This window comes from Neolamprologus brichardi, chromosome 3 (genome assembly GCF_056152115.1).
Source record: "Neolamprologus brichardi isolate AB-2024 chromosome 3, ASM5615211v1, whole genome shotgun sequence".
Taxonomy (NCBI): Eukaryota; Metazoa; Chordata; class Actinopteri; order Cichliformes; family Cichlidae; genus Neolamprologus; species Neolamprologus brichardi.
The window spans coordinates 28,820,884-28,848,620 of NC_142106.1; the positions used below are offsets into that span (position 1 = coordinate 28,820,884).

Sequence of the window (27,737 nt, forward strand, 5' to 3'; positions counted from 1 at the left end):
AGGGATATCTACACACAGAATTTAACGTTAGTTCCACAGCAAAATACATACAGGGGATTCTTTCGATAATGCCGAGAGCACGAACTCAGGAGGTTCAATGTTCCAGCGGTGAGTTGCTCTGTGCCACTGCCTTAAATAGCAGCTGGGGAAATCAGCCAGATCAGCAGCAGGTGGACACAATCACACAGGTGCGTGGGCCAAGAGCGAGAGCCCATAACGAGCTCCACCCAGGCAGAGAGGAGGAGGAGAGACAAAGAAAACAAAAACGAACAACAACAACACCTGTAGCCAGCGTGAGCCAACCAGAGAGACACGGGGACCGTGACACTTCTGCTTGTTCAACTGCAATAATACTTTAATTAATTTTATTCTTATTCCTGTAAAGGCAAATTACAACAACAGTTGCCTCAAGGCACTTGATGGCACCATGTGTTGAGTTTTCAAGCAGCAAATATAGTATCATAAAACTGCTTTATAGAATCTAGTGCTTGACCTGCCACAAAGGAATCTTGAAAAGCACTTCACCATACTCATTGCAACTGTGCAAGATGCTTTGTAGGTTGCATTTAACACGCAGGCATACCCTGTATGTATCTTCCTTTATCCAATGTAATCTACCTGTTTTTGTTAGACCAGAGGATATTCTAACTAACAAAGCTGGTGTTTTGCAAAACTGGGCAAGCCTGCTGTTGACGCAAAACAAAACCACAAAAATGTTGTATGTTTTCCTTTAGTTCAAAAAACATTCACAACACATTTCTGAAATTTGTTTACAGATGAGAGAATGAAGTAGTAGGTAGGAGAAAATCTAGAAATCTAAAGAAATCTAAAAAAAAAAAAAAAAATAGAATAAATGTAAGCACATTATATTAAAGTACTGAACAAGGTTATCTATTTACTGACAAATTATTTTCAACGTCAATCTTGCAAATTTATTCTTTCTTCATCCTTGGTAGAACTACATTGTTTTAAGGGTTGTTAGCTGTGAAACAGACCTTTAGCCGCTTATGAATTGCCCCAGTTTCATTTCTAATCTGCCAGACAGTACACACCTTGTTCTTGAACTATTTTATTTTTCGCTGACTACCCCACAGAAGAGTAAAAACAAGTAGACTGAATTTCATCTTCAGACAGCCTGACTTTAGTTCTTGTCACATGTTATTCAGCATTACATTTGTTGTAAATGTATAATGACAATACAGGGCTATTCTACTCTATTCTGTTAGTTGACGAGAAGACAAAAAACCAACGTCACCACATCCATGCTGATAATGACGGTGTTTGTTTATGGAACATAAGACGTACGAAAGGTTTCGGAGCTGTCGTCATTCAAATTGGAGCATAAAAAAAGAAAGAAAGTGAAGCATAAATAACACATAAATTCCACAATTATTTGAGTTTTCCAAACAGAGAGCGAGAGAGAATGATTTTGTCATTAAGACTAAATAAAACAGTTCACACTCGAGCAAAAATAAAACATCTGCTCCAAAATTAATGAATTGTGTTGTTCTATTTATTTCCTCCATTCACAGGATTTTTTTGATGGCTCTGTATGCATACTTTAAAATAAATTGTCTTTAATGTGCAGTCTGGCTTCAGAGTTTCTGTAATGGCACCTTTAGGTTTCTTTCTACATTTCTTGGTAACAGTTGTGATTCTTCCATTTGTCACTGATGGTTTTGGTTTCTTGCTGAGATTATCAAGCATTATCATGCGTGATAATCACCACTGACAACGAGAAACTAAGATAGAATATCTAAACTTCCCCATATCTGTGTTCCCAGTGCTTCTTTTACCGTAAAAGCTTTAAACATGGTCATTTTTCCTGTTTGAACAAAAAAAAAAAAAGTTCACCATTCCTGGATTAGGGTTACAAAATAATATTTATGCAGGAGGTGGACACTGCATGTTACATAAATATATTAACTGTTACAGTAAATTAACTGTTACAAAGTAAGGCTAAATATGCCATGCCAGATTAGAAGAAACCTCTACAACAGGGATGTCAAACTCATTTTACATTGTGAGCCATTTGTTGGCTGGACTACTGATACTCCCTGTTCTGTCAGTGTAAAGTGTAATTACACATTTAATCCCTGAAACATATTAATATTTTTTTAAAAGTTAATTTTGTGTTACTTTTCAAGTGCCTTCACCATTTCAAATGTTAATAACCAAAAACAGTATTTTACCTGGTGTAGACTCACAACTTAAGAATGAACAAAAAGCATACAGCATGCATACATTATTATTATTATTTTTAATTAAGTTTATTCAAAACGACAACGGATTTAGGTTGTGAGAGCGTCTTGAATAGATGAATGGAAAAGTTCACTCTGACGACTTTGTCTTTCTAAATGGAGGGAACTTTGTGTGTATATGTAAGCGTGTAAAAACTGCAGATAGTCAGATTAACTGCAACAATATTTTGTCTATATCCGCCATTGTAGAGATTTATCTCATGTAAACAACAACGCGGCGCACAGCATCACATCAAAAAAGAAGCACACCTTTGACGTTGCGTGACTAAATCTCAGTTTTCCTCGTCCATACGTAAAAGCAAAGCAAAGTTTTTGGCAGGAGTTTTTAAAAATCTCTGTTTTCAGAGATTTCAACATTTTTTCTGAAAATGGTCAAGTACTAGAAATGGATTGAAAATAAGTTTTACAAAAAAATTATTCAATGTCCAAAGAAAAAGTTTTTCCGACCTTCAGAAAGTCTGGAGAATTTCTATCACAGGGTCAGGTCTGGTGCTTCGGAAGCTAAATGTAAAGATATGAGAGATAGCCCATGACTTTTTAGGCAGTACATCATTAAAGATACCAGAAGTTATTTATTGATAATGTCCCCAAAGCTATAGTGAAGGATTCATAAAATGCAGGGTTAATGTTAGTTATTTATTCCTAAGATATGTTAATATAAAATAAAAATGAAATCATTGTGTGTGTGTAAGTGTGTGTGTGTGTGTGCGTGCCAGTTTTTGTACTTGATTCGATTTGTAGGTCAGAAGTATTGGCCCTGTCAAAACTGACACAAAGTCAAGGCAGAGAATATTTAAGTTAACTGTTTTGTATTCTGAAGTTTGTGAATTTAGGCTTTAACACCAGTGACTGCATCTTCAGCCATGTTTAAAGTTATGCTTCATGTTGTGTTTAAAGTAATTAGTGCAAAAACATAAAGTAGTTTGACTTATCATTACTTCATGTGTCCATGAAACTAAAAGTAAAATACAAGTGAAACTATGGATTGAATAACAGGTGGCAGCTATAGCGTCAAACAAGTTTGACCAGTAGCTGCATTGAGGCACCAGAAGAATTGGTATGAAGGTATGTTATGAATACGCTATAACTAATAATAAAGATGGAAGCAACCACGCAACAAAGCTTTTTTTGTCAACTAAAAGGCCAGAATGGTCTGCATTGTACTTTAAACAAGAATACTTTTAAAGGTCACGTTTTACCATAGCTGTACTGTTTCCTGTATTTATGACATACAGTGCTGCAAAAAAATGTTTGCCCCCTTCCTGATTTCTTAATTTTGTTGTTTATATGCTTGTCACACGTTTCAGATCATCAAACAAATGTAAATATCAGACAAAGAAGATAGAAATAAAACAAAATGCAGTTTCTAAATGAAGGTGTTTGTCATGGTCCGGAGTCTGTGACTCCGTGTTTATGTTAAGTTTATTATTATTCTGTGGTTTGGTTATCTTGGGTTTTTGTACTCTCCTGTTTCACGTTTCATGTTCCTATGTCTGTGTCCCCCAGTCTGTGTTTAGTTGGTGTGTTTTGTGTTCAGTCGGTGGGTTTCCTGTTTTATTTTGAAGGTCTTTGTCTGATTTGTAATGTCTGTGTTCTCTTTACGTTTCCCCTGCCTCGTCAGCTGTTATGTCTCCCAGGTGTGTTTCCCTCCTGTTTCCCATCCCCTGATTACTGGTGTGTGTATTTATGGTGTGTGTTCCCTCGTCCTCGTTGCTGGTTCATCTGCTTCTCTCCGTCGTCATCCCGTGTATTTCCCTGTGCCTCCCTGCATCTTGGTTTCTGGTTAGTTTTGTTAGTTTTGCCCAGTTTAGGTTTTCTTAGTTTCATGTTCACCCTCGCCATTTCTTTTTGTATCTACTTTTGTTTATTAAACTCACTTGCACCAGAGCTGCCGCTTCCTGGGTCCTAAATCATTCACACACGGCTTGCCCTGGCAACCCGTGACAGTACGAACCAGCCAGCATGGACCCAGCGGCATTAAACTCGTCCGTGGAGCTCCGGGACGACATTACCTACAATGTGGAGATTCTCCTCGGGCTGTGGTTGGAAGGCCCTCCGGAAGAGCTTCGCCGCGCCGTTGAAAGCCGGCTACAACGGCTCTTTTCTGGCCTTCCATGGTTATTGAAATCGCTTCCCCCGACCATGCAGGCCTTTCTCCAGCACACACCACACCTTCTCCCAGCCACTACTACCTCGCTGCCCGACCCGCCGGATGTGGTTTTGCCCGGCCCGTCGGAGCCGTCCGCGGGGAGGAAACGACGATTGTGCCACCGGCACATCACCCCACAGCCGGACATTGGGACTTCTGAATTGTCGGCTGTGGTGAGTGAGGACTCTTTTTCTGTTTTGGACTATGGAACTGTTTATTCCGGGGCTGTGTTTGGTGTGGGAGATACTAATGTGAACAGCTATTCACCTGCGCAGCCACCTTCAGCTCAGTTAGCTGCCCAGCAGCCACCTTCAGTTCAGTCCTCTGCCTCCAGTGTCTCCTGTAGTTCAGTCTCCAGTGCCTCTAGTGTCTCCCGTAGTTCAGCTTCCAGTGTCCCTAGCCCCGCTACCCGTAGCTCAGGCTCCAGCGTCCCCGCTACCCGTAGCTCAGGCTCCAGCGTCCCCGCTACCCGTAGCTCAGGCTCCAGCGTCCCTGCTAGCTCCGTCACTCGTTCTGACCCCAGTCTCGCTCGTTTCTTCTATGCAGGGAGAAAATCTTATTTCCACCCAGGGTGTTTCTCACATTTTAGCTGCTTTGGGCACAGTTATGCACTCCAGGGCCTCCCCAGAGGCTAGGTTTCAGTCCCCAGCTAATTCTGGATCCCCAAAGGTTAAGCAGCCCCCAGAGAACTACACCATGTCAGCGCTGTCTGGGCAGAGCCAGTGCTCACCACAGCACCCATTGCCTTCGTGTCTGCCAGAAGACTCCGTGCCTGCTGGCTTTGTGATAGGACCCTCTGCTGAAGGGTCCAAGGGGCCCGTCCGGCCTTCGTCTCGTGTCTCCGCTGGAGGGTCCAAGGGATCCGTCCAGTCTGCAGCGCCACCACCTCCGGCTTCCACGCAGTCACCTGCAGCGCCACCATCTCCGGCTTCCACGCCATCGCCTGCAGCGCCATTTTCATCTGGTCCAGCCTCAGAGTCTTCAGCCTTGTCTGATCCAGACTCAGAGTCATCTGGTCCAGCCTCATCACCCTCGCCTGGTCCAGCCTCCGTGTCTTCGCCTTCAGCGTCGCTGGTCCAGCCTCCGTGTCTTCGCCTTCAGCGTCGCCTGGTCCTGCCTCGTCTGGTTCTGCGGTTAACTTGCCACTTCCTCGTCCACACTTTCCAGGCTTCTGGTCGGGCGTCATTGCCGCATAGTTGGCCCCCCGGACCAGTGCTGTCATCGCCGCTGCTGCCTTCCGCGCAGCCAGCCTACAGACCCCCTTTGCCTGAGTCGTTGCCATTGCCTTCCGCACAGTCGGCCTCCGGACCAGCTCTGTTGTCTCCTTCGCCTGCGTCGCCGCCGCTGCCCTCCGCACGGCCGGCCCCTTGAACTGTTCAGACTCCTGTGCTGTCGGCCTCTGAGCTTTCTGTTTTGGACATCTGTGCTGACCTCCTGGTCGGCTCTTTGAACTGTTTTTTCTTGGGCTCCAGTGTTTTTTGTTTTGTTTTTTTATTTTGGACTTGTGTTTTGTTTTGGGACCTTCAGATGCTCCTGTTTTGTTTTGTTTTTTTGTTTTTTTTTTACCTCTGTGCTTCCTGGGTCCTAAATCATTCACACACGGCTTGCCCTGGCAACCCGTGACAGTGTTCAAAAAACAAATCTAAAACGAATGTGATTGGGCCACTGAATGCGATTTTTCTTGTGATAAACGAAAAATCACAAGTGCACATCTAAATCTACGGGCAATTGAAGGTTAAGAGAGCTGTGTTTCATTCAGGTTCTTTGTTGAATGATGTTTGAGAGTGTGTTAAGTGACGATAAGGTTCTACTTTAAATCAGCAAATGTCGACATATGCATTACTTTCAGAATGATAGCTGTTCAAATGTTGTACTTGGTGTTCGTGTTTGGCGTCCATGTTTCACGCCCTCTAAACACTCACATTCCACAGTATTGTGTCAGTGCAAAGCAGTGTGTCTTTACATTTCCAGGCAACATTACAGTTTTCTGGCAGTGACGGTGCAGCCATCCTGCAGCACCTGCACACGACTGTCACCACTGTTCCAGTAGGGTTTTGATGGTCAACTTTTGTGGTTATGATAAGCTCTCATACAGAGTACGAGAGTGCAAATTTACATAGTGCACATGATACTCGGAAAGCGGCATACGCCCTTAAAATACACACCGTACGACATTAGTCATGGCAACTGACGTTGACCAATAACGTTATAATTACCAGGCTTCTTTATGCTCTTCTGTCATGCTCTGTGTGCGTAAGATTGATGACCAGTCTGCGTCACCAGCTTTATCCCCAGGATTAGTTGGACTTTCCGAAAAGAGCACACACTCTGACAGCAAGGTTATTTTTAGAAAATTTCAACTTTTCTGTGGGATGTGGCTTATGCTTCTACACCTCATTACATCAGCTCAAATTAAATACCATTAGCCTCTACTTCGACACACACATGCTCAAGAATTTTGCACAGTACTATACAATGGAAGCTGTTACAATTACTGCCTATTGTTCATTGCACGGTCAATATTTCTGCTTTGCTACTTTACCAGTCTTGGATTTTCCATTTTGTTGCCTGTTGGCAATCAAATAAGGCTAATTAAAATAACCAAACAGGCTGTATTTGGTATAGATGTCACAAAATGTCAGTGGCTGGAAGGCTAATCAAAGTGTTATGTTGGTGCTATATTTTTAGGTAAGGAAAGGGGCACAGGGTGGATTATGCGAGTAATATGAAACTCAAACTGTCCACCTCCACTAACTGGCGGGCTAACAACCTTTTTAAAAATTTCACCTCAGAAATCTCAGAGACCTCCATAGCTCACTCCTGTTTTGTGCAGATTGCAGTAGCAAGGCTGCTAAAAAAAAAAACTAGCCGGTGGTCACATATGACACCTATTCCTGCACCTATTCCAGTCCTTTGCTTATGTATCTGAGCTTCTAAAACCTTATTACTACAGCTGACCTCTACAGTCATCCAGCCAGGTTCCCCTGACTGTCCCTTACTCTGATGTTTAAAGCCAGAAGTGATCATGTATTTCCAGGTCAGCTGATTCTGTTATTTGCTTTAGACAACTACTGAAAACTCATTTTCATAGGTTACGTTTCCCTTAATCTTTCATATATCCATATAGCCATAGTGAAAATACTTGTGTGTATATGTGTGTGTTAGAATGAATGTATGACCATGTGGTTCCTTATGTGTCTGTTTATGTGTTTCTGTTTTCACATGTGTACTTATCGACTTATGTGTGTATTTTATTTAAACTGTGAAGCACTTTAAAAAGTGCTATACAAATAAAGTTATTATCATCATTTTATCATGTAAGATAAAAGTTGAACCCTCCAAACCCATCTGAATATGGAACAGCACCCTGCAAAGATCCCCAAAGTAAATCCAAGTAATATGAAACCCTCACTGTCGGGACTCAAAGGCTGTCATTTAAACTGTGTTTCTTCAGCATGCATGTGCCACATGTCAGCATAAGATTGATGGCCAGGAGCACCCTAACTCCTGGACAGATGAAGAACTGAGATAGACTAGGAATTTATGATTATAGCTTTAGGAATGAGATAGGCAGACTCGACCTTTAACATTCTTTTATTTCTGGCCTTTGACCCCACCCGTTTGAGTAAAAGGTCATCTCACCTTGTCCACTAATAAAAGTATTGTGTAAGTCAGATCAACTCAAAATTGCAGCAAACCAGCAATAAATGTTTTTGGTATCAACACAAGACAATGAGGACCTTGTTTTGTTTTCTAAACACTGCCCTTCAGTCTTCAAGGTCAGTGAGTTTCTTCAGATCAGATTTCAACTGCTCTTCATTCTCCACCTCCTCTACCTCCACTTCTATCCCATCCATAGTTTTCTGAAGCTGTTCCTTGATTCTGTTCAGCTCCAGCAGGCCATTCTGTAGGTCCTTGCAAACTTCTCGGATCTTGACAGCAAACTCTGTTTTTGCCCCCTTTTTCAGTTCCATAGAGTCCTTTGCCAGGAAAAACACATCAAGAGCCAGGAAGAGGCCTGACATTACTCCGGTAGTGACACTCATCACCTGGGCAGCTTTGGCAGCACCACCAGCAACATTCAGGACTTGAACAGTATTGATCAGACTGTCTGTGTTGACCACCAGAGCTTTGCCAGCTCGACCACCCTCCTTGATTACATGCTTGACGTCCTGGTTTAAGTGGTTTTTTGCGATGCTCTCTGCATACTTCTCAAAGTCCCACTGCTGGAGTGTCTCCATCCCTTCCTGTCAGGTATACGTGAGATGAAAATTTTACATTAGCAGCTGTGGCCATACCAACACTAGAATTTATTTCTAAATGTAGATTAGCTGAGAGACTTTTTTTGCCCTTGAAACTGATTGTACTGAGATAAAAAGATGAGATGAGAGAAAAAAATGCAAGGTTATGTCACATGATTAATATAGTACTGTAGGTATGTTTTTTCTAAAGGCCTTCCACAACTCTTCTGTCACATTCTTGTCTCCCTAAAAACACTTCCTCATTGTTTTGTCAGCATTTTTTTTTTCAGTTTCATTGTGTTTTATTGAACTTCTACTGTGTTTTTTTTTTCCAACATCAGTATTGTTTTGTATGTTTTGCTGCATTTTTCCATTTGCTGTTTTCTCAAATTGGAATGTATTTTACCTTTAAGGGCCAACATAAAACTTAGACTCATCTAAAGTTAAAGCTTACTTGGCTCTTTATGTATACTTACTATATTTCCTTGCATTATTATTGCAGTCAGTTGGTTAAAAAAAACAACAGTCGTATCTGACAGTCAACTGACAGACAACTGACAAAATAATGCTGCATGACAGCATCTCATTGACAGAATGATTGTTTATGTGTTTCTTGTTTCTTTCTCGAGAATTCACTCCGGTAAATGGTTATCGTGAAAGTTCAATTCAAACCATGCATCAACAGGAACAAGGCAGCTGAACTGTCAATGCTTCTGTAAACACTGTAGTTGATGTGGTTTAACCACAGTGCTAAATGATGCTTCAACGACCTCGAGCCAAACATTCAGATTAACAGATTTTTCTTTATATGTTGAGTAAATGGATGCCTTTCAAACGTGGTATGTTGAAAGTATTCAATGCACTCCTATGCCCCATGACAAATTCTTGAGCTAAGAAATAAATTATATGTTGCCAGCTCTTCACCAACATCTTACAGGTTTTACATAAAGGACTAACAAACCCAATCAGTGAATTCAGTTTGCAAGTAGGGTGGGTTTAAAAAATAGATTTCTCAATTCACACGCTGTTGGGTGCTGAAAGTCGACATCTCAGAGATTCTAAAACTGCAGGTTTTATTACTCTCCAACCTAAAGTCACTGATCCAACAACAAAAAAGCAAAATTACGTTTCGCCTTTGAAAAACAATGTCATGAATTTCCTCTTACTTTTGTGTTCTTGCTTCCACCATGATAAAATTGCACTTCCTGCACAGCTCTTTTTTAGTATGCTGTAAGACCAGTTTCCAATCAAAAATCGTTTGGCTGCCTACTGTTTCGTCTTGTTTATACAGTATCAGCAGTATCACATAATGTTCATAGGTTCATTCATGGTTTTCTTTAGTTTTTCATCTACTGCTGAATATTTTTATTTCAGTCACTTTGACACAAAGGCGTCTGCTGTGATGTTTGCACCTCTGATGAAGTCTCACAAGTGTCGGCTTTCTTTTTATACTGAGATAGTTTACACTGAGTTTTTAATAGCAGAGAAATAGGCAAATAATTTAGAATTACATATTTTCAATTTAAAATGTTTAGAGGGTTCTTTGGACAGGACATATCCAAGATAAATGATCAGAATTATAATATTTCTGACTGTCTGAGTCAAAATTAAAATCGGGGATCAAATCGGGACCTTGTGATCAGAATTGAATCAGTTGTAGAAATACGTGACGATACCCAGCCTTACTTGTAAGCCAGCCATCGTGTGTGTTCCCTTCTTGGTGCGTTCTTACCTGTAAAAAGTCCAGGCACTCTTTGATGTCCTTGATCTCCCCCTGGTAATCTTGAATCATCTTCTCCACCTTCTTGCGGTCCGTCTTTGAATGGACAGTGTCAGTGATATTGGCCGAAGCAGATGTCACGCCACCAGCTGTAGCTATGCCAATGCCTACAGCTGTGACAATCAGCGATGTTCCAGCTGTGAAGGGAGCCAGAATGAGGCCGGTGATGGTGGTGATAGACCCGGCGACACTGGCCAATCCACCGCCGACACTGGCCGTGACCGTTTTTTTGTGAAAATTGTCTGCTGCATCAGCCAAGGCAAGGAGCTCAAGGATGCGCTGCTGCAGTGAGGCGCCACGTTGGTTAAAAAAACGAACAAAAAGTCGAGCGGCCATGAAGACGCGATCAGCTGCTTGCTCCACCACTCTGAGAAAAAGGCACAGGGGAAGGGTTTCACGGGGAAAGCAATGAGTGAACTTCAACCAAGAGACATGTTTTTATATTAAAACTGTAGCTCAACATTGCAAAGCTTCCTATGGGAAAAGATATTCTGTGAACAATAAAGAACATGTCTACCGTGCAGCAAGAAATGACGGAATGGTAAATACTTCACTGTCATGGCAAAATAGTCTGAGGTTTTAGGCAGTGTACTGCAACAGAGCTTAAGACTTATTTTCTTAACGCAAATGTGTGATTTTAAATGGGATCAGCATCTCAGATGTGGCTCAAAGAGCATCAAAGAAATGTGATATTTGAGAACTTGAGACCACACCCTCTCCATGTTAACCAGCTACTTTGCTGCTGGTTAACATGGAGAGGGTGTGTTTCAGCACTCCCTAACTACTTCCTGGATGACTCTTTATGGCTGGTGGACTATATAATGGGATAAAGGAATGGAAACTGTCTTTAAGAGAAAGAAAGGAAAGCACAATGACCAGTTATTCGTGTGTTCACAAGAAGGGCGGTGGACGGCCATATATCCCGTGTGTTAGTACAGTAATCTGATCCACCCATCAGTGCCTCAGGTCTCTCCATTATGGGCTTAAAGCTAAGGGTGTCTCACAAAAACCTGATAGACATGCAAAACAAGAGACCGTCTTGTTCTGGCTACCAAGAAAATACAAGATGTGTGGGCAGGAGAATGCTGAGAATGAAGATAGGGAGACATCAATGTTGTTGTTCCAGTATTCCAGAAACCAGGATTACACATCCTGAGTCAGGAACCTGCAGTTGGTTTAGCAATGCTACAGCTTACAGGTGACTGGCTGCAGCCTGAGGACCACACCCTCTGTAAGGAGTGAAGATGTCAACAATCTGCAGAGAATAATTTGATTTCCCTTTCATCCAACCAGCTACAGCAGTAATTTTTTGTAAGTTGCAGTTTTTTCAGGTGTGAGCTGGCGTTTGTTCATTTTATAACTATTTTGCCTGTTTTGTTGGTCTAGGGAAGTAAACCCTTGTTTTTTTACGGTTTGTAACTTTCAGGCAGGTTCTTCAGAGTTTGTGTTGGTGAATAGTTCTGCCTGTTGTTTGTTTCTGCTTCAGACTTCCCTGAAGGTTTTGTAGTCCTGTATTTGTGAATCTGCTAAATCCTAAATAACGCAATAGTCTTTAATAGAGAAGTTGTTTCTGTGGCTATGGGTGAGTCAGTTGTTGGTGGGAAACACTTTGGTTAAAGTTAGTTGTGTTAAGTGTGCTATACACTCACCAGCTACTATTTTAATTCTCCGTAACATGGATGCAACAAGGTGCTAGAAACATCCCTCAGGGATTATGGTCCATATTGACATGACAGCATCACACAGTTGCTGCAGATTTCTTGGCTGCTTGATAAGAATCTCCTGTTTTACGACATCCAAAATGGTGCTCTATTGAACTGAGATCTCCTGACTGTGGAGGGCATCTAAGTAGAGTGAACTCATTGTCATGATCAATAAACCAGTTTGAGATGATTTAGCTTTGTGACATGGTATGTTATCCTAACTCATCCATACCAAGTAACAATTTTTCAGTCTTCTACTGTCCAATTTTGGAGCATCCATATGAACCGTATCCGATCTGTTTCAAGGTTCAAAGAATTAATTGAGTTACTGTAGTCTGACCATTCTACCCGGTCCTCAAAAAGGGATTCTTGCCCAAAGAAATGCTGCTGGCTGGAGATTTTCTCTTTCTTGGATCATTCTCTGTAAACTGTAGATGGTTGTGTGGGAAGATCTCAGCAGATTAGCAGTTTCTGAAACACTCGGACCAACAACCAGGCCTTGTTTAAAATCAGTATCAATTTCAGTGAAATCACATTTGCTTGGCTTGAACATCAGCTGATTGTCTTGATCATGTCTAAATGCCTCAGTTGCCGCCATATGATTGGCCAACTATTTGCACTAATGTGCAGTTTAAGAGGTGAAGTGGTCAGTGAGTGTAATAAACTGATTTCAGTAAATGTTCTACTTACTCTTCAGTTTCATCATTCTGGTTTGCCTCATTCCACTCATCCCAACCTAAGGCACAGAAAGACGTTATGAGGTGCAACTTTCAACAACAATAAATAAGGTTAACAGTAAATCAGTGATACCTTCGACTGTTCTCCACCATGACAAAAGGCCTTCGTCATCCTGGAAATAAACAGTCTTTTAACTTACTGCTTTGTGACTGTATGGAGAAAGAAATTTAAAATACACAGAACATACACCAGAAAAAATAAGATAAACATACGTCTAGAGGGTCCAGGTCCGTTCCTTCACTGCGCACTGGTACTTCAGCCAATTGCAATGTCTGAACTTCAACTACCTCCTGGAACAAGAGGTGACACATGGAACACTAGGCAGAATTTCTAAATGAGCCTAAAATCTCGTCTGCGTTTGTGTTGCGATTTCAGCAAAGCTTATAAATCATCTGAGGTTTAACACAGTGACGCTTCCTGTTGTGAAATATTAATGTAAGCTGTAAATAACAGCTTCACAAAACTGCCTACAACTAGGCATTAACAAACAAAAAAATGTTACTGTGTAAGTTTTTCTTTCTCTTTAAAACATCTGTACACTGCCGCCTTAGCTTTACTATAACTGTATTTACATGCTTCAATTTTATTACTCTCCAAAACTTTATGCCAACCTCGACAGACCTGACTAACCACCTAGTTTCACCTTTCTTTTTTTTCATTTAAACTGTCACGTAATCATATCCGGAACAGCAAAAATGTAAATCTATAAACTATATAAACACTATAATTACTTCTTAGAAATTTCTGTTAGCGAACAAGAAAAAAAGAGTTTTTGATGTTGTGTTTATAGAAATTTAATGACGTTGACAGCAATAGATTAATTCTTAATGTTTTGTTAAATGAAAGGCAGAAACCCGTGAACTGCAAAAATGAAATCATGTTGTACTCAAGAGGACTCGATAAAGAGAGGACAAGATCAAGTGAGCCAAAGAACCCATGCATTAGACTAATAATGCATTTTTAGTTCATTTATCTTCATGAGATGATAGATGATCTAGTTTTGGTGAAAAGAAATAGTCCCAAATTGAAAGGTTACTGCAGCGTTGTTTACCAGGTGTTTAGAGTAAAATATGTCAAGCATGGGGACCAAAAACTGGAATGACAACTTCAAAGTCACAAGCTAACCAAACATGGAAAAGCAAATAACATCTCTCTTTTAAATCACCAACTGTTTTCTGGTAACTTGTGAAATGCCACGTCATCCTAGTATAATATTCCTACCTCAACATCTTTATATGTTTAGTATTTAAACATAGCAGTTTAAACCACCCTTTTTCTCACAGCTACAATTGGACTGTAGAATCCTCGCATTGTTTGTCGTTACTCAATGGGTCAAATGTAGAGCAGGCTTTATCTTCTTATGTATATGTGGCTGTCATATTTACTTACACATTACATGAGTAAATAAAGACCGAATTCTCACTGAAATGTCCGTGTGTAGTTTTATTTACACAGTGACATAATAGCACTGTGCAAACCTATTAGCATGCTCACCCCCCAATTGTATTTTGAAAATAAAACCACTGATAAACATTTGATTAAGTTGTGTGTCAAGGTTCTCAGCCATCCAGGTCATCGTAGTCTAGGGAGCTTGGGAAGAAAAGCGTCTGGACTTCTATAATTTTCTTGAAGACATTTCACCTCTCATTGGAGAAGCTTCACGAGTTCTAAGAGCTAAATCCCCGCCTTAACGCCCACTCACATCCTGGGCCATTTGACCTATTAGAACTGAAGAAGCTTCTCGGATGAGAGGTGAAACATCTTCAAGACACCTAAGAAGTCCAGATGCTTTTCTTTCAAGCTCCTTAGGCATTTGATTACATTTATCTTTATTGCTTAATGTAAAGATAGCATGTAAGTTAGAAAGGTGCTATATACATTTACTTCATTACTAACCTGGGGCGGGGCTTGAGTGTCAGAAAATGCATTTGCAGAGTCCTGTGGAGTCAAAAACAAAGCAAATAAGAACTCGATATGTTTGAGAAGAAATTGCCGGTGGTGTTTCAGTATTCCTGTGAAATCTGGAAAATAGTTTAAAAGTCTTCAGGAAAGAGGAAAAAAAGTCATTACAAATATGTTTTTCTTGATTTTTTTCAGCCACCCACATGAAAACAGTGACATCAAACCATCATTATCAACATGAAAAGAACCAGGCAACATGTAAAACAAAGGTGAATATTAAATTAGTTTATTCTGAATTCATAAGGACCCAATACTCTGCATAACATACCCTGGTTCTTCTCCTTTGGGCCTGTGTTGGCTGGGTTTTTACATCACAGCTGGTGTCAGCATCTATATACCAAACAGACTTTGGAAAGGGAGTGAACTGAGTGCTTAGAGCTTAATACTGTGTAAATGTTACACTTATGCACCTGACAAAGATTTTCAGTAGGTACAAAGTTTCTTGTTTGTTTGTCTGGTTTTCTTCACTTTTTCTCCAGTGCATTTGGCTTTATTAGCATAGTCTCTGAACACATTCCCGTACACTGTTGTTATCAAACTTCACCAGTCCGGGAAATATGAGTGCCATTTTCCTTGTTATGGCTGCAGTTAAGACATCAACAAACATCATGACGAAAATGCTGATCATTTAAGTAAGCACTGCTTCAACCTGGTCACATGCTTTGCATTTTTGCAGACTGACAACATGCTAGTATTTTTCATTGAACAATAGGTTCTGGAAATCACCAAGTGCGAGAAGACGGTAAGATAAAACAACCATTACATGAAATGCAATTAGGTTAACAAAAGGCTGCTTCCTTGTAAAAGTGATGTACTAAATGAAGTCATACATTTCTGTGCGTAACAGGTGAATAAGAAATAACTATGAGCTTTGAGGGCTGGGTTCATTTTAAAGACAAGGAGATGTGGTTATTGCCTTACATGTCTCTCTATTGTGCTGTCATCCAGGCTTTCAGAGCTGGTGGAGTTGTCACTGTGAATATCTGCTTGGTTTTCCTGATAATTGTTGAGAGAAAAACGCAGGAAATCACAGACAGAACCAAGTACACTTCTGTTATGATAAAATCTGTCAAATGTGTTATGTTAAAAGTCCTTAACCATAAGAAATACCAGACATGTGCATCTTTTTATTTCCATCTTAGGCCTTACCAGTGTCTTGACAGAGGTAACCGTCAAATCTCTCTGACATTGATCCTGAATCTAAATTGCAAACAAACAGTGGCAAACATACTCACATTAAGTAGATACTCCAGCTAGGTCAGTGGGAAACTCTAAAACTGACAGATCTGAATTGATCATCGACATCATACCTGTGTGTGCGACTTAAAGGGATTTACTTTCTGCATCGTCTCTTTGAACATTCCAGGGTTCTAAAAACAAAAAGTAGAAAAGAGCAACAGACATTACTTCTTTAAATCTATGTGTCTTTTAAAAGCTGTAAACAATCAATGTAAGCACTGTTCATGAAGTGGATTCAAAATTAAAATAGAAAAGAAAAAAAAATGGTCAGGAAGTATTTGCTCTGTGGAGACTCTATTGTTTTTGCTTTGGCAACATCTTGTGGTCGTGGAAAGAACAACACTGAGAGCGTACTGGAATATTTTCTCTACTCCAAATTACACAGCTGACTTTCTTAAACTGTTAAAATACTAAATGTGGGTAGGAAAAATAAACGTGTATGTAATGGTATGACACAGACAGAGATCGACCTGCTTCTCTGGCAAGTTGCTTTTGCCTGTCAGGCTTCCAGCGCTGGATGTGAGGTCATTGTGTTGAGGCTCAACATCCTGAAAACATAAGATGCAAGAAGAGGACTTTCCAAAAGGATAAACCGAGCACAGTTTTCTGTTCGCGTTCAACAATTAAATTATCAGTAATCATTATTAAAAATGAAACCTTTGGCTGCGAGGATCTGAATGGGTTGACTTTCTGAATCATTCCTGGATTCTAAATTATTATTTAAAAATAAGTCAATAAATAAGGAGGCTCAGCACTGCAAGAACAAGCCACAAATTAACACAGAGGGTAGTAGATTATGCAGAACTTGGTGCAGTACTTGTTTGCCTTGAAGTTCTTTCCCAGTCTCTTGATGATTTGCAGAATCTTTTGGAGGATCACTCTAAAGTCAAAGGAGATGAGAGGAAGTGTCAAGCTCAAAATCTGTTTTTATCTTTATTTGTTTTTGTTTTTTGCAGAAAAAGGTCTCAAAGTGAGCAACTAAAATGTAGATGTTACAGATTCAGTTTGTACTTTAACTGTTAGATTGGAGTCGGACCAAACTGGAAGTGAAATGTTGCCAGCCCACAAATGTTTGTTCCAATGAACAAAACAACCACTTCCTTACAAAGTTATTATGAAAACATTTTCAGGTTAATGTTTTTTGCTTTGCGTGTCGCCACAGGAGCTCCAGATGAATGCAAATAGTGACAATAGGCTTGACCTTGTTTTCCCATTGCCAGTGGCTTTAGGACGATCCATCATAGTATTTGCTTCTACTTGCGTACACCTGCTGTGTCTTTGCATTGACTTTGTATCTAACTTTGTAATCAGTCTGAACACGCCAATTGGCACAACTCCCAAACTTTGTATTAAAATAAGAATTCAACAGGCAGAATTCGAAAATTTCATTCAGTCGTCCATAGACTAGATATTGGCGTCTGACAAAGATACAAAGCTTTTCAATTTTGAAACTGTGGTGTCTTCAAACATAGTTCATATAAAGATGATTTGACCTCCGAGGCCGCATGCTGAGAACAGACATCAAACGTAGAGTTGCGTACCTGTGCAGAAGACTTGAAGGGGTTGACTTTCTGCATCATTGCTTTCAACACTCCAGAGTTCTGAAACAACAGCATAACTATCAGACTTTGGGGGTTTTTCCTTCCACATCCGTGTGAATTTTTGTGTGACATGATGATCAGATGTTAAAGGTAATATGGTATTTTGTCCCCATTTTGACCTTTTTTGTCTTGTGAAAATCTGTAGGGGCTTTTCAGCAGTGTCATCTCAAATGTTAGGAAATCCAGTTTCAAGAAATGCGTGCGACTTGAAGGAACCTATGATCAAGTAATTTTTTTTTCTACCATCAGATTTCTGACATCAAATTCATGCAGATTCTCAACTTTTTCCTACCTGAGTAGAGTCTTCCTTTCCCCGCTCCGGCAACTCTGAATATGGTGCTTTAGAGACCTGTGTGAGAAACCCAGCTGAGTGGACAACCTATTATTACTGCCACTATTTTCTTGGTAACATTGAAACAATCCTATTACCTGTGAGGTAGGCTTGAATGGGTTGACCTTCTGCATGACCCCTTTCAGCATACCAGGGTTCTGAAAGTGAGCAAACACTGAGCCACTGTGCACCAAACCATGACTAGAGGAATGCACATTTAATATGCTAACTGAAGGCAACTAATCACCTTGACTCGACCTCGCTGAGAGAAAACAAGAAACAGCAGTACTGAGGTTAAGTCTTCAAAACACACATTTCTTGTAGGAAATCCCTGCTGAGACCCCGTTACTTAAATGAAATTAGCGACACCACATTAAGAATATTCTCATAATCAGGACAGAACTTTAAAATGTTGTCGTTATTTGTGTTTACTTTTTTTCTTAGCTTTCTCTTAGCTTCTTAAAGCAGCTGTGAGTTTCTAGGAATAAAAAGAAGCTATTTTTGTGACCTTGAGTTGGAAATTATATTTAGTTTTTCCTTCCTTCCTTCCTTCCTTCCTTCCTTGACTGATGGTGGTGCTGTTTGCTCCATTTTGGGTTCTTTGTTTCCTTCTATGTTGGCAGTTGAGGATCACATGGGGGACCAGTGATGACTAACTGTTTGTTTTCTTTAACTCTGTGTTTGGTAAATCTGGCTTTACTCCATCTGCATCCACCATTTACAAGCAGCAGCTGTACAATTTAGAGGTCATATCTTTTTTGTTTTATAAGTCTTCTTTATTTGTTTAAACATGGGAATAACTTTATAAATAAATTACTGGAACTAGTTTTCGTGCAATGTACTGTTTATAAGGTTGCAGAAGCCTGCAGTCAGCTGAGACTGAAGAAGTCACTTGGATGAGTGATGAAACATTTCTTCCACTGAAAATGCTGCGTCCAGATGAACAGAACCAACCTTTTAGGGTGCTGGAGCTAGAGCTTTCTCTTTTCATTGACAATGGTCATTGTTGGGGGGGTTCATACTTTTAGAGCAGCTATGCATCCCTTCCATCTCTCCATCTACAAGTTGTACCATAGACTCTTTTATATAAAATGTCTATAATTTAAATTTAAATCAACAGATGAATACAGCGCAGTAAAACGCAGTAGATTTCATCCAATACAAGGCTTTATTCAAGAGTTTTGAATTGCTCAAATAAGCTGCGTCTTTCTGCATCCAGTTTTAAGATAAAACCATACAGCACTCACTAATTTTACACTGTTGTGGTATCACAATGTCTTGTTTACTCACGCTATCTATATATTTGGAACTACACTGATAAGAAAATTAATTCTTAGCATAGAAAGCAGGTTTCAAGTGAAATATTTTGGGAAGATAGGCAGCAAGGTGGTGCAGTGATTAGCACTGGTGCCTCACAGCAACGAGGTCCCAAATTTTGACTCCACCATCTAAACCGGGCCTTTCTGTGTGGAGTTTGTGTGGGTTCTCTCCAGGTGGCTGCCCCACACAGTTTAAAGACATGGAGTTAGTGGGGATAGGTTAATTGTGAGCGGTTGTCTGACTCTCTGTGTCAGCCCTGTGACAGACTGGAGACCTGCCCAGGGAGTACTTGTGCCCTATAGTAGTGAGGACATGCTCCAGCCCCACTGCAACCTTGATAAGCAAAAGAGGATGGATGGATAACTTTGGAGGAGTGGTAGTTGTTTTCAAAAGTGACTTTGCATAACTGTACAACTGGCAAAATTATTGTCCATGGTGTACTTTTTACACAGAAGAATATCACATATTAGCAGTACTTTACACCTCACCTGAGCTGTGTCTGCTGGTTGTTCCAGTGAATCTGAGGAGGAAGTTGTATGAACCGTGAAGGAGGCCTGCATGGAGAGTTAACGTTCTGTCATTTTCAATGAGGTACCAAACAAAGAAGCTCTTGTGTGTCAGGTTGTCCATGCATTTTTACCTGAGCAGTGGATTTGAAGGGATTGACCATCTGCATGACACCCATCACCCCCGTCCTCTGATGTTTATGATAACAACACATTTATTATGAAAAAAAGCAAAATTCTTTCTGCATCCAGTTAAAGTCGATCTTATTCACCAACAAGAAATGAATGGGCTTTGGCCTTGTCAAATTAAAAAAAAACATCCTGGAGGGGTCATCATCACTTAATAAAAGATTGAAATATATGTTTGCATTTGACCCTGTGTGGATTAATTAAACTCCAAAATAAATTCAAACCTGTTCCACCCAATTATTTTTGTTTTGCTTTTGTTTTTTAAGTCATGCGCAATCATTCCACCCTGGAAAAAGAACAGTTCAAAGAACTCATTATAAGCCCAAACGTCCCGTGACATTCATGCCCACGAGGCATGTCATGTAAGCTTCTGCACACAACTGTAAATGCTTGTGAATCAAGTGTTTGTTCTGCAATAGCCATTTTGAGTTTCTTAAATCGGTCCCTGACAAAGAACACTGAAATTTTAAAACATGAAACTAACACAGAATCTTAAGAGGAACAAAAAAAAGTCATAGTTGTAACATTTTCAAAAAAAACTATGATACACTCAGCGTGGAAAGGGCCAGGGCTGTAGTAAAAGTTTGTTTTATGATGTTTTTATTACAATATTGTGACGTCAGCCTGTTATGGGATCATTGTGATGTCGTGTGGTGTTGTATAAAAAAAATTTAAAAGTGTTTGTACAGCTCTCTCTATGCCCTTTCATATGATATATTACTCATTTTTTCCGAATTTTTTTTCCAGCTCACATTGGCTGCTAACCGTTAAGGGAGAGATCTAATGCTTAGCTAACCAAGGTACTCGTGTCTCCCACAGCCTAGTATACTGATGAAGAGTCAGTTAAGTCTTAAGTTTCAACTGATTTACAAATTTGTTGTGACCTTGACCTGATTTTCACCTAAATTAAATGAGCTCAACATGGGACTGCTACAAACAAACAGGCAAACCATCGGGATCCGACTGAAATGAACAAACACACTGTAGGAAGTAGTTGAAACTAAATTCATAAGACAATTAACTCAAATTGAAAAATAGATATTTAAATAAAAACACTGATTTAAATTGAAATTATTTTGGAAGAGTGACAGACGTTTGTAGCAACTGATGCAGAAGTCACTTTGCATACTGTACAATTTGCATAATAGTTGCCAAGTGTGTACTCAGCTTTTCCACAGAAGAGTTTTTCACTATTATCAAACATAATAATTTTCCCTGTGATCATATTCAGGTATACCTTTTTTCTGTCTCAAAAGAAGATTTGCTTGCACAACTATGTCAGGAAAGGCAACAGTATCTTCATGGTGCATTTTTACCTAATAGGTCAATGTGAAGTGATTAACTTTCTGCATGCCCCCATCACACCCACCCTCTCGTGTCTATGCAAAGCAACACGTTTATTACAAAAAGGGAAATAAATGCAAAATTCAAATTGAATTGTGCCAACTAAAAACAAACTCTCAGTTTTGTCTTTGGTTTAAGTTTAATAGCGTCCTCAGTGGTGTCTTCCTATATGAAAAACTGTGTTTTAATGTCCCAGTGTGAACATTCACCTGTGAGCCATCCCCATCATCCTGCTTGTTCTGGCTGTGTCTGACGGCACTGCCGAGCTCCTGATGATAAAGGAAAGCTTGTTTGAATGGCAGGGAGACATGTAGTATTAAAAAAATAAATAAATCAGGACGTTATCACACTTCCTGTACTTCTCTAGTGGATATAGGTGGGACTACCTGAGTAGCAGCCGCTGAGCCTTTGTCTCGTTTGAATATATTCATTCTGAAACACATTAAGTTTTCATAATTTCGTTGTACACATACAATGACAATAAAGGACAATTCTGCTCTATTGTATTCTGTTAAGGAGCTGTTTTAGTGCGTTAAAGCACTTTCACTGTTTTCACGGCAAAGCTAAACAACAACATACTTAGCAAGTTATAGCGCCATGCCTGCGTTATAAGCCAAACACCAATTCTAAAAATGTTAGTTAAAACGACATTAATAATAACAGTTACAGTCGTGCTCTTGACTGTTATTATTGCGTCAACTTGCGCAACTCTGCCCAACTTGAGGCAGAGTTGCGAAACAACTTTTTGCTTATTGAGTCGCTTTAGACGACATAAACAAGAAAGGCGGCACAGCCCGAAAGTGTCAGGGTTTAAACACAGCCCCGCGTGAGATGCACAAAGCAAAGCCACGTTCAAAGCTCTGTGCACTGTGGGCGTTTTGTCCGGAGGAATGTTTGACAGCAGCAGAGCCACAAACAGCACGGCGAAAAGAGCACGGATCCTACCTCGGTGTCGAGTCTGGAAAACAAGGCAGCCAACACTCACACACACAAACACACGACACAAAGTGGGAAAAGTGAGGTACTGTTGTCAAGCCAGCGTCCAGTTCGAGAAGTACAGACGAGCGAGTCCCCACTTTTTTGTGTTTTGTGTGTATACTGAGTATTATGGTAAGAGACGTCGAGACCTGATTTCAAAATAAAAGCCCCTTCAAGTGAATTTAGGTTCAACATTAACTAACATATCTGTCCATTATGACAATAGTTAATTAGTCTCCTTTCCACACTCTAACGATAGTTAGATAGATTAGTACTCTAGTCGTACCCTGTCAGTATCAAGGCACTCTTCTTTTGGATTTCAAAGTAAAAGCCCAGATTTTTACCTTTTTGAGCTATCTTTCAATGACTTTAGAATCCCGTTAAAAGGAAAATTCCAGTTTCCACATACTAAATGCAGCCTATATCAACAGTACACACCCTCGCACAGGTACCATGTCAATATCAAATCAATCTGATTTTGCATTTCAAAGTAAAGGTCCTTTGAAATTCTTTGTATATGAGGTACACTTTCAAGAACTTCATGATGCTAGTAGGAGCCATATGAATTTACCTATGTATGAACTAGTTTTTGAACGTATTAAGGACACTGTTAAAAGGAATATTCTTGTTTTGATGACAGGCAACCAGTCAGCAGCCTGTAGAGAGCAAATGAGGTGAACAATTTTTTCATGGGGTTCAGTTTACAGCTCTCTACTGCCTCTTGCACCGCACACTCTGGCCTCCAAACATCACTAATGCCTATGATTCTTTACTGCTCCTCCTGTTCTTATCCCCGAGTAAACTTTGTTGCTTTAAACCTGACAAACATCCTTTGCTTGACTATGACTTCGGTCCTGGTTATGTTGCAGACTGTTGGAGAAACTACACTAGGGTAAGGAAGGACAGGTTATGGTTGGTATTAGCCCCAGGGTTCTGAGCACTCTCCCAGCTGTCTATGATCTTGAGCAACATTTACAAAATGTTTCTGAAGCAGGAGAAGATACTGATGTTACACACATTTTATGTTGTACATATTTTGCCCAGTTCCTGATGGATCAACACCGTCACAGTTTAAGAGTGTCCTCCTAGCCTGATAATAGTGGCCACACAGTGAGAACTTCTGAAGTCAACATCACCTTGTTTGATTTCTAAAGTGAATTTAACACAATCATTCTACTGAGGGAGACAGTACACAAAATGCCAGCAAGCACATCCACTATCTCATGGACTGCTGGACAGCTGTCAGACAGGCCACAGTATGTGAGACTGGGCAGAGCTCAGTTTGATTTGATGGTGTGTAGTACAGGAGCTCCACAGGAGACAGTGATCTCTCCAACCCTTTCACCTTCTACATCTCAGACCTTCAGTACACCTTCAGGAAATTGTCACAATGGGTGTGGTTTCACCTTACTGATCTGGTTACTCCTCACGTGGCATGTGAGGGGAGAGGGTGTCCTCGATTACTGGATGAAATGGAAGACCAACATAGTAAAAATATATAAAAACAGGATGTTGATCTTCAGCGCTATAATATGTTGTTTTAGAATTATTGTGTTGTCCGTGCCGAAATGTGAAAACATTGATACACTTCCTACACTTCTTCAGATTTATACTATATACTCATTTATACTGTAATGAAAGTTAATAGTGACCTGTACATGTAAATCAAAGAGAGAGTAGAGGAGAACAAGTTATCAGTACATCATGGGGAGTCCATATACATATACTGACCAAAAACAACCACGTTCCTGACAGTAATACCGTGGCCAAGGTAAGGTCATCTTCAGAAAGTATGTGTTTCTAAGGTCTTTGGTAATTGTATTATTTTTGAATTTAGAAAACAACTGTTACAGGTCAACCTGGCATTACGCTTGTAGTTTAGCTAATCGATTTGTGTTGATTTGCTTTCAGTACCATCCAACCAAGCTCACAGAGATTGGAGTAGAATCTCTTTTGTTTCCCGGATGATAGACGACTTGACAGAAAGGCCACTCTTTGTCAGATCTGGGAAATTCGTTACTGGGACATTATTGAGCAGCACGAGGACTCAACAGGGGACCGTCCTGGCCTCATTCTTTTTCACATTCTTTTTCTTGCCAAATCCAGAAATACTCAGATGACACTGCTATTGCAGTGGGTGTCTGAATCTGAATACAGGGGTCTTGTAAAAGCCTTCACAAATTGGAGTCACAAAAATTACCTCATAGTGAACACCTCTAAGACAAAGGAAATAAATAGATTTCTGACGATTCATGCCCCCCTCCAGCCTGTCAAAGTTTGTGGGGTGGTCATAGAGGTGGTGACAATATATAAATATATACTTTTACACTTAGATAACAAACTAGACTGGTCCCTGAATACAGACAAACTTTACAAAAAGGTGCAACGCTGCCTCTTTATTTCAGAACGCTAAGCTCTCTCTGCAGTAACACACAGAAAGTATTCTACCAGTCTGTGGTGGAAAGTCTGCTGTTCTATGCTGCACTCTGCTGGGGAAGCATCCTTGTTTCCAACAAGCTAGTGGGAAAAACTGGCTCTGTAACTGGAACTACGATGGAAATGGTAGTGGAAAGATGGACACTAAAGACCTTATTTGCACTCACAGTATCAGGCTTTTCAATTCTCATACAAATATCAGATTAACTATGAATTACCCTCTAGGATCAATATATTTTTTTCTTATTCTTATTATTGTTCCTAAGCAATTGTCTGGCAAACTGCTCCACAGTGGACCACCTTTGGTTATAAAAACCTTTACAGACTCCACTGTTAGATTATATGTGATATATGTTGACATGAACTGTAGTCCATGGAAACAGAAATTTTCCTTTTAACAGCATTCTGAAGTTACTAAAAGAATAGGTAAATTCTGAGGGCTACTCTGAAATCCAAAATCAGATGGACTTGATGTTGACATGATACACTGTAAGGGCATGTATTGATGATATGGACTGCAATTAGTCAATGGAAACAGGAATTTTCTTTTGATAGCATCGTCCATTAATTATAAAACGTATCTTATATACAGGTTATTTCAAAGAGCTTTTACTTTTAAAACCAGGCTGACTTGAGATCGACGTTATACCAGCATGAGAATGTCTACTGATGATATGGACTGCAAATAGTCTGTGGAAACAGGAATTTTACTTTTAACAGCATCCTGAAGTTACTCAAAGAGTAGCTCATATACAGGCAAATTCAAATGGCTTTTACTTGAAATGTAAAATCAGATTGATTTGATATTAACATGGTACCAGTGTAAGGGTACTGTTAATATAGACTGCAATTAATATGCAGAAACTGGAATTTTCTATTTAACTAAAGTTATTAAAAGAATACCTCAAAAAGTTCAATTCAGAGGACTTTGAAATCCCAAAGAAGACAGCTTTGATATTGACGAGGTACTACTAGAGTACCAGGGTGTGTCCTGTGGATCTAACGTTAGAGAGTGGATTGATTATTGTTATTATGGGCAGATGTATTTGTTAATGTTGAAGGTTAATCAATCGAAGGTGGCTTTTATTTTGAAATCAGGTCTCGACGTCACTTACCATAATACTCAGTATACACACAAAACACACAACAAAGTGGGGACTCGCTCGTCTGTACTTGTCAAACTGGACGCTAGCTTGACCCCAGTAAATGGACCTGTGTTTAACCTAACAACACAAACGAGTTTTCAGACGTGTACACCGCAGAGTGGTGCGCTTCCTCTTCAGAATTAAGGGAGGGGCGTCAAGGCAGTCACACCGTGCTCTGATTTCAGCACAGTGTTGCTGCACATAGGAGAACAACAGCTACTTGGCGTCACTGCTCCACACCCTGACAGCTGTGAAAAGGCAGAACGTGACACGCCATGCTTTCATTAATCCTACCAGTTTTTACCTGCCGCACCGTGTTACCTATAAGGGGCGTGGCTTTGCGTTTACCCATTCCCTGGGGCTTGTTTTGAATGTGTGCCCAGAAATGTGGAGCTGACTGAGCATTAAACATCCACAGAGGCAACACTAAACTGTTTGGCCTGGATATAAACACCCTTTGTGGGCCTTTCTTCATTTGTCATACCTATTTTTTAATTAACACATAATTCATCCCACAGGATTACACAACAATCTTCAGCCCTTATTTCTCAACATACTGTAGCCTACTCATGGTTAACTTGGTTTTGCCTGGAGCATCAAACTTAAGACTGTGCAGTTTTCTTCATTTCAATTGCCACAGGATTAAAAAGGATTAGATTAAAGGGTTTTTTTGTTTTTTTTTAAAGGCAGTCTTAGTTTTCTAAGACTTTTTTTAACATTCTCTGTTAAAAAAGTATTTGCACCACATTAAGAAAAATATTGATAGTTTTGAGAATAAATTCAAAATTTTGAGATTAAAGTTCTAATTTTAATTGTAGAAAAAATCCTGTTCTGAATTTTATCTTCAGAATTTTACTTTGAGAGAAAAAAATCAAACTGAGTAGATTACATTTCTTGTTTCAAGATAAACTGCTAGGCCAGCGACGCACATTTTGTGACAATGGTACATCCTCTTCTAATGTCTAATCATCGTTTATTTTGTACAAATGCATTTTTCCAAGTTTATGTTTATGGGATAAAAGGAAAATAATGTCCTTTGTTGTCACTTAAACTGATTCTGAAGTACAATTTTACTAACTCAGAGGTCATAGCAACTGTGGCAGTATAGCAACAACTGTAATGTCCACATTTTGACTTTTTCTTTTCTCAAAATGCTCAATAATTTGTTTTTCTTTATGTGGCTCCAATTCTCCTTTCTACTATCCTTCCCACCATCTTCAAATAGATGTGGGGGAAGTATCCGATATCTACAGTATCACTGCCAACACTGATGTTGGTACAGAATCGATGGTAGTGCGATTGTCTAATAACCGGTCGGGGCAGATGGCTGCTCCTACTTGAGCCTTGTTTTGCTGCAGGTTTCTTCCTGTTAAAAGTTTTTTTTCTCCTTCCCACTGTCACCAAAAGTGCTTGCTCACAGGGGGACTGTCCTGATTTTTTCTGTGTTTTCTTATATATAAAGAAGGTTTAGGCGACAGTGTTGTTATTTGGAGCTATATGAATTGAATAGAATAGCATGGAATTGAATTGAAAGTAATTTGTTTCTATCAATGTTTCTTTTTTAATAAAAAACAAAAAAACACAGCTCAAACATGCACCATGAAAACTGTCTGAACCTTTTTGTGTGGACGTCTCCTTTTTTATAGAACATTTAAACAAGAAAAGTTGACCCAAAGTGCATTAGAGATTTATTTTTATTTTTCAATTATTAAGCAGTGTCACTGTGGTACTTTAAAATGCTCTTTTATCAGCCTCTGACTGTTTCGATTCCTCGTTGCCTTGTACTTGTGACATGTGCAATGACAATAAAGTTG

At 39.8% G+C, this 27,737-nt stretch overlaps 1 protein-coding gene across 3 annotated transcripts; it reads right to left on the minus strand.

Annotated features, from left to right (window-relative positions):
* Positions 1 to 7,993: 7,993 nt before the first annotated feature.
* LOC102786141 (uncharacterized) lies at positions 7,994 to 22,452 on the minus strand. 3 transcript variants are annotated; one of them, XM_006808520.3, is made up of 21 exons: positions 22,310 to 22,452; positions 21,751 to 21,796; positions 21,574 to 21,633; positions 19,966 to 20,022; positions 19,814 to 19,879; positions 18,104 to 18,163; positions 17,967 to 18,023; positions 17,615 to 17,674; positions 16,891 to 16,953; positions 16,731 to 16,781; positions 16,544 to 16,621; positions 16,145 to 16,204; positions 15,984 to 16,034; positions 15,756 to 15,830; positions 15,103 to 15,180; positions 14,769 to 14,810; positions 13,085 to 13,162; positions 12,945 to 12,984; positions 12,825 to 12,870; positions 10,384 to 10,798; positions 7,994 to 8,657 (listed from the first exon to the last, which is right to left on the minus strand). In XM_006808520.3, exons 2-21 carry the CDS (start codon positions 21,793 to 21,795, stop codon positions 8,178 to 8,180), a joined length of 1,962 nt encoding a protein of 653 aa, XP_006808583.2. In that variant the 5' UTR covers position 21,796; positions 22,310 to 22,452; the 3' UTR covers positions 7,994 to 8,177. The 3 variants fall into 3 exon arrangements, with proteins under 3 accessions (XP_006808583.2, XP_006808582.2, XP_035771601.2); XM_006808519.3 differs by having other exon boundaries at positions 21,751 to 22,452; XM_035915708.2 differs by lacking the exon at positions 16,731 to 16,781 and having other exon boundaries at positions 21,751 to 22,452.
* Between the last annotated feature and the right edge of the window lie 5,285 nt (positions 22,453 to 27,737).

Bases quoted from the DNA above. Each gene is read 5' to 3' on its own strand.
- LOC102786141 (XM_006808519.3), bottom strand. From the start codon at position 21,807: ATGTGTTTCAGAATGAATATATTCAAACGAGACAAAGGCTCAGCGGCT. The intron at 14,811-15,102 runs GTATGTTATGCA...TTGACTCCACAG, and splicing joins CCCAAAGGAGAAGAACCAGG to GACTCTGCAAATGCATTTTC. The intron at 13,163-14,768 runs GTTAGTAATGAA...CTCTTGTTCCAG, and splicing joins ACACTCAAGCCCCGCCCCAG to GAGGTAGTTGAAGTTCAGAC.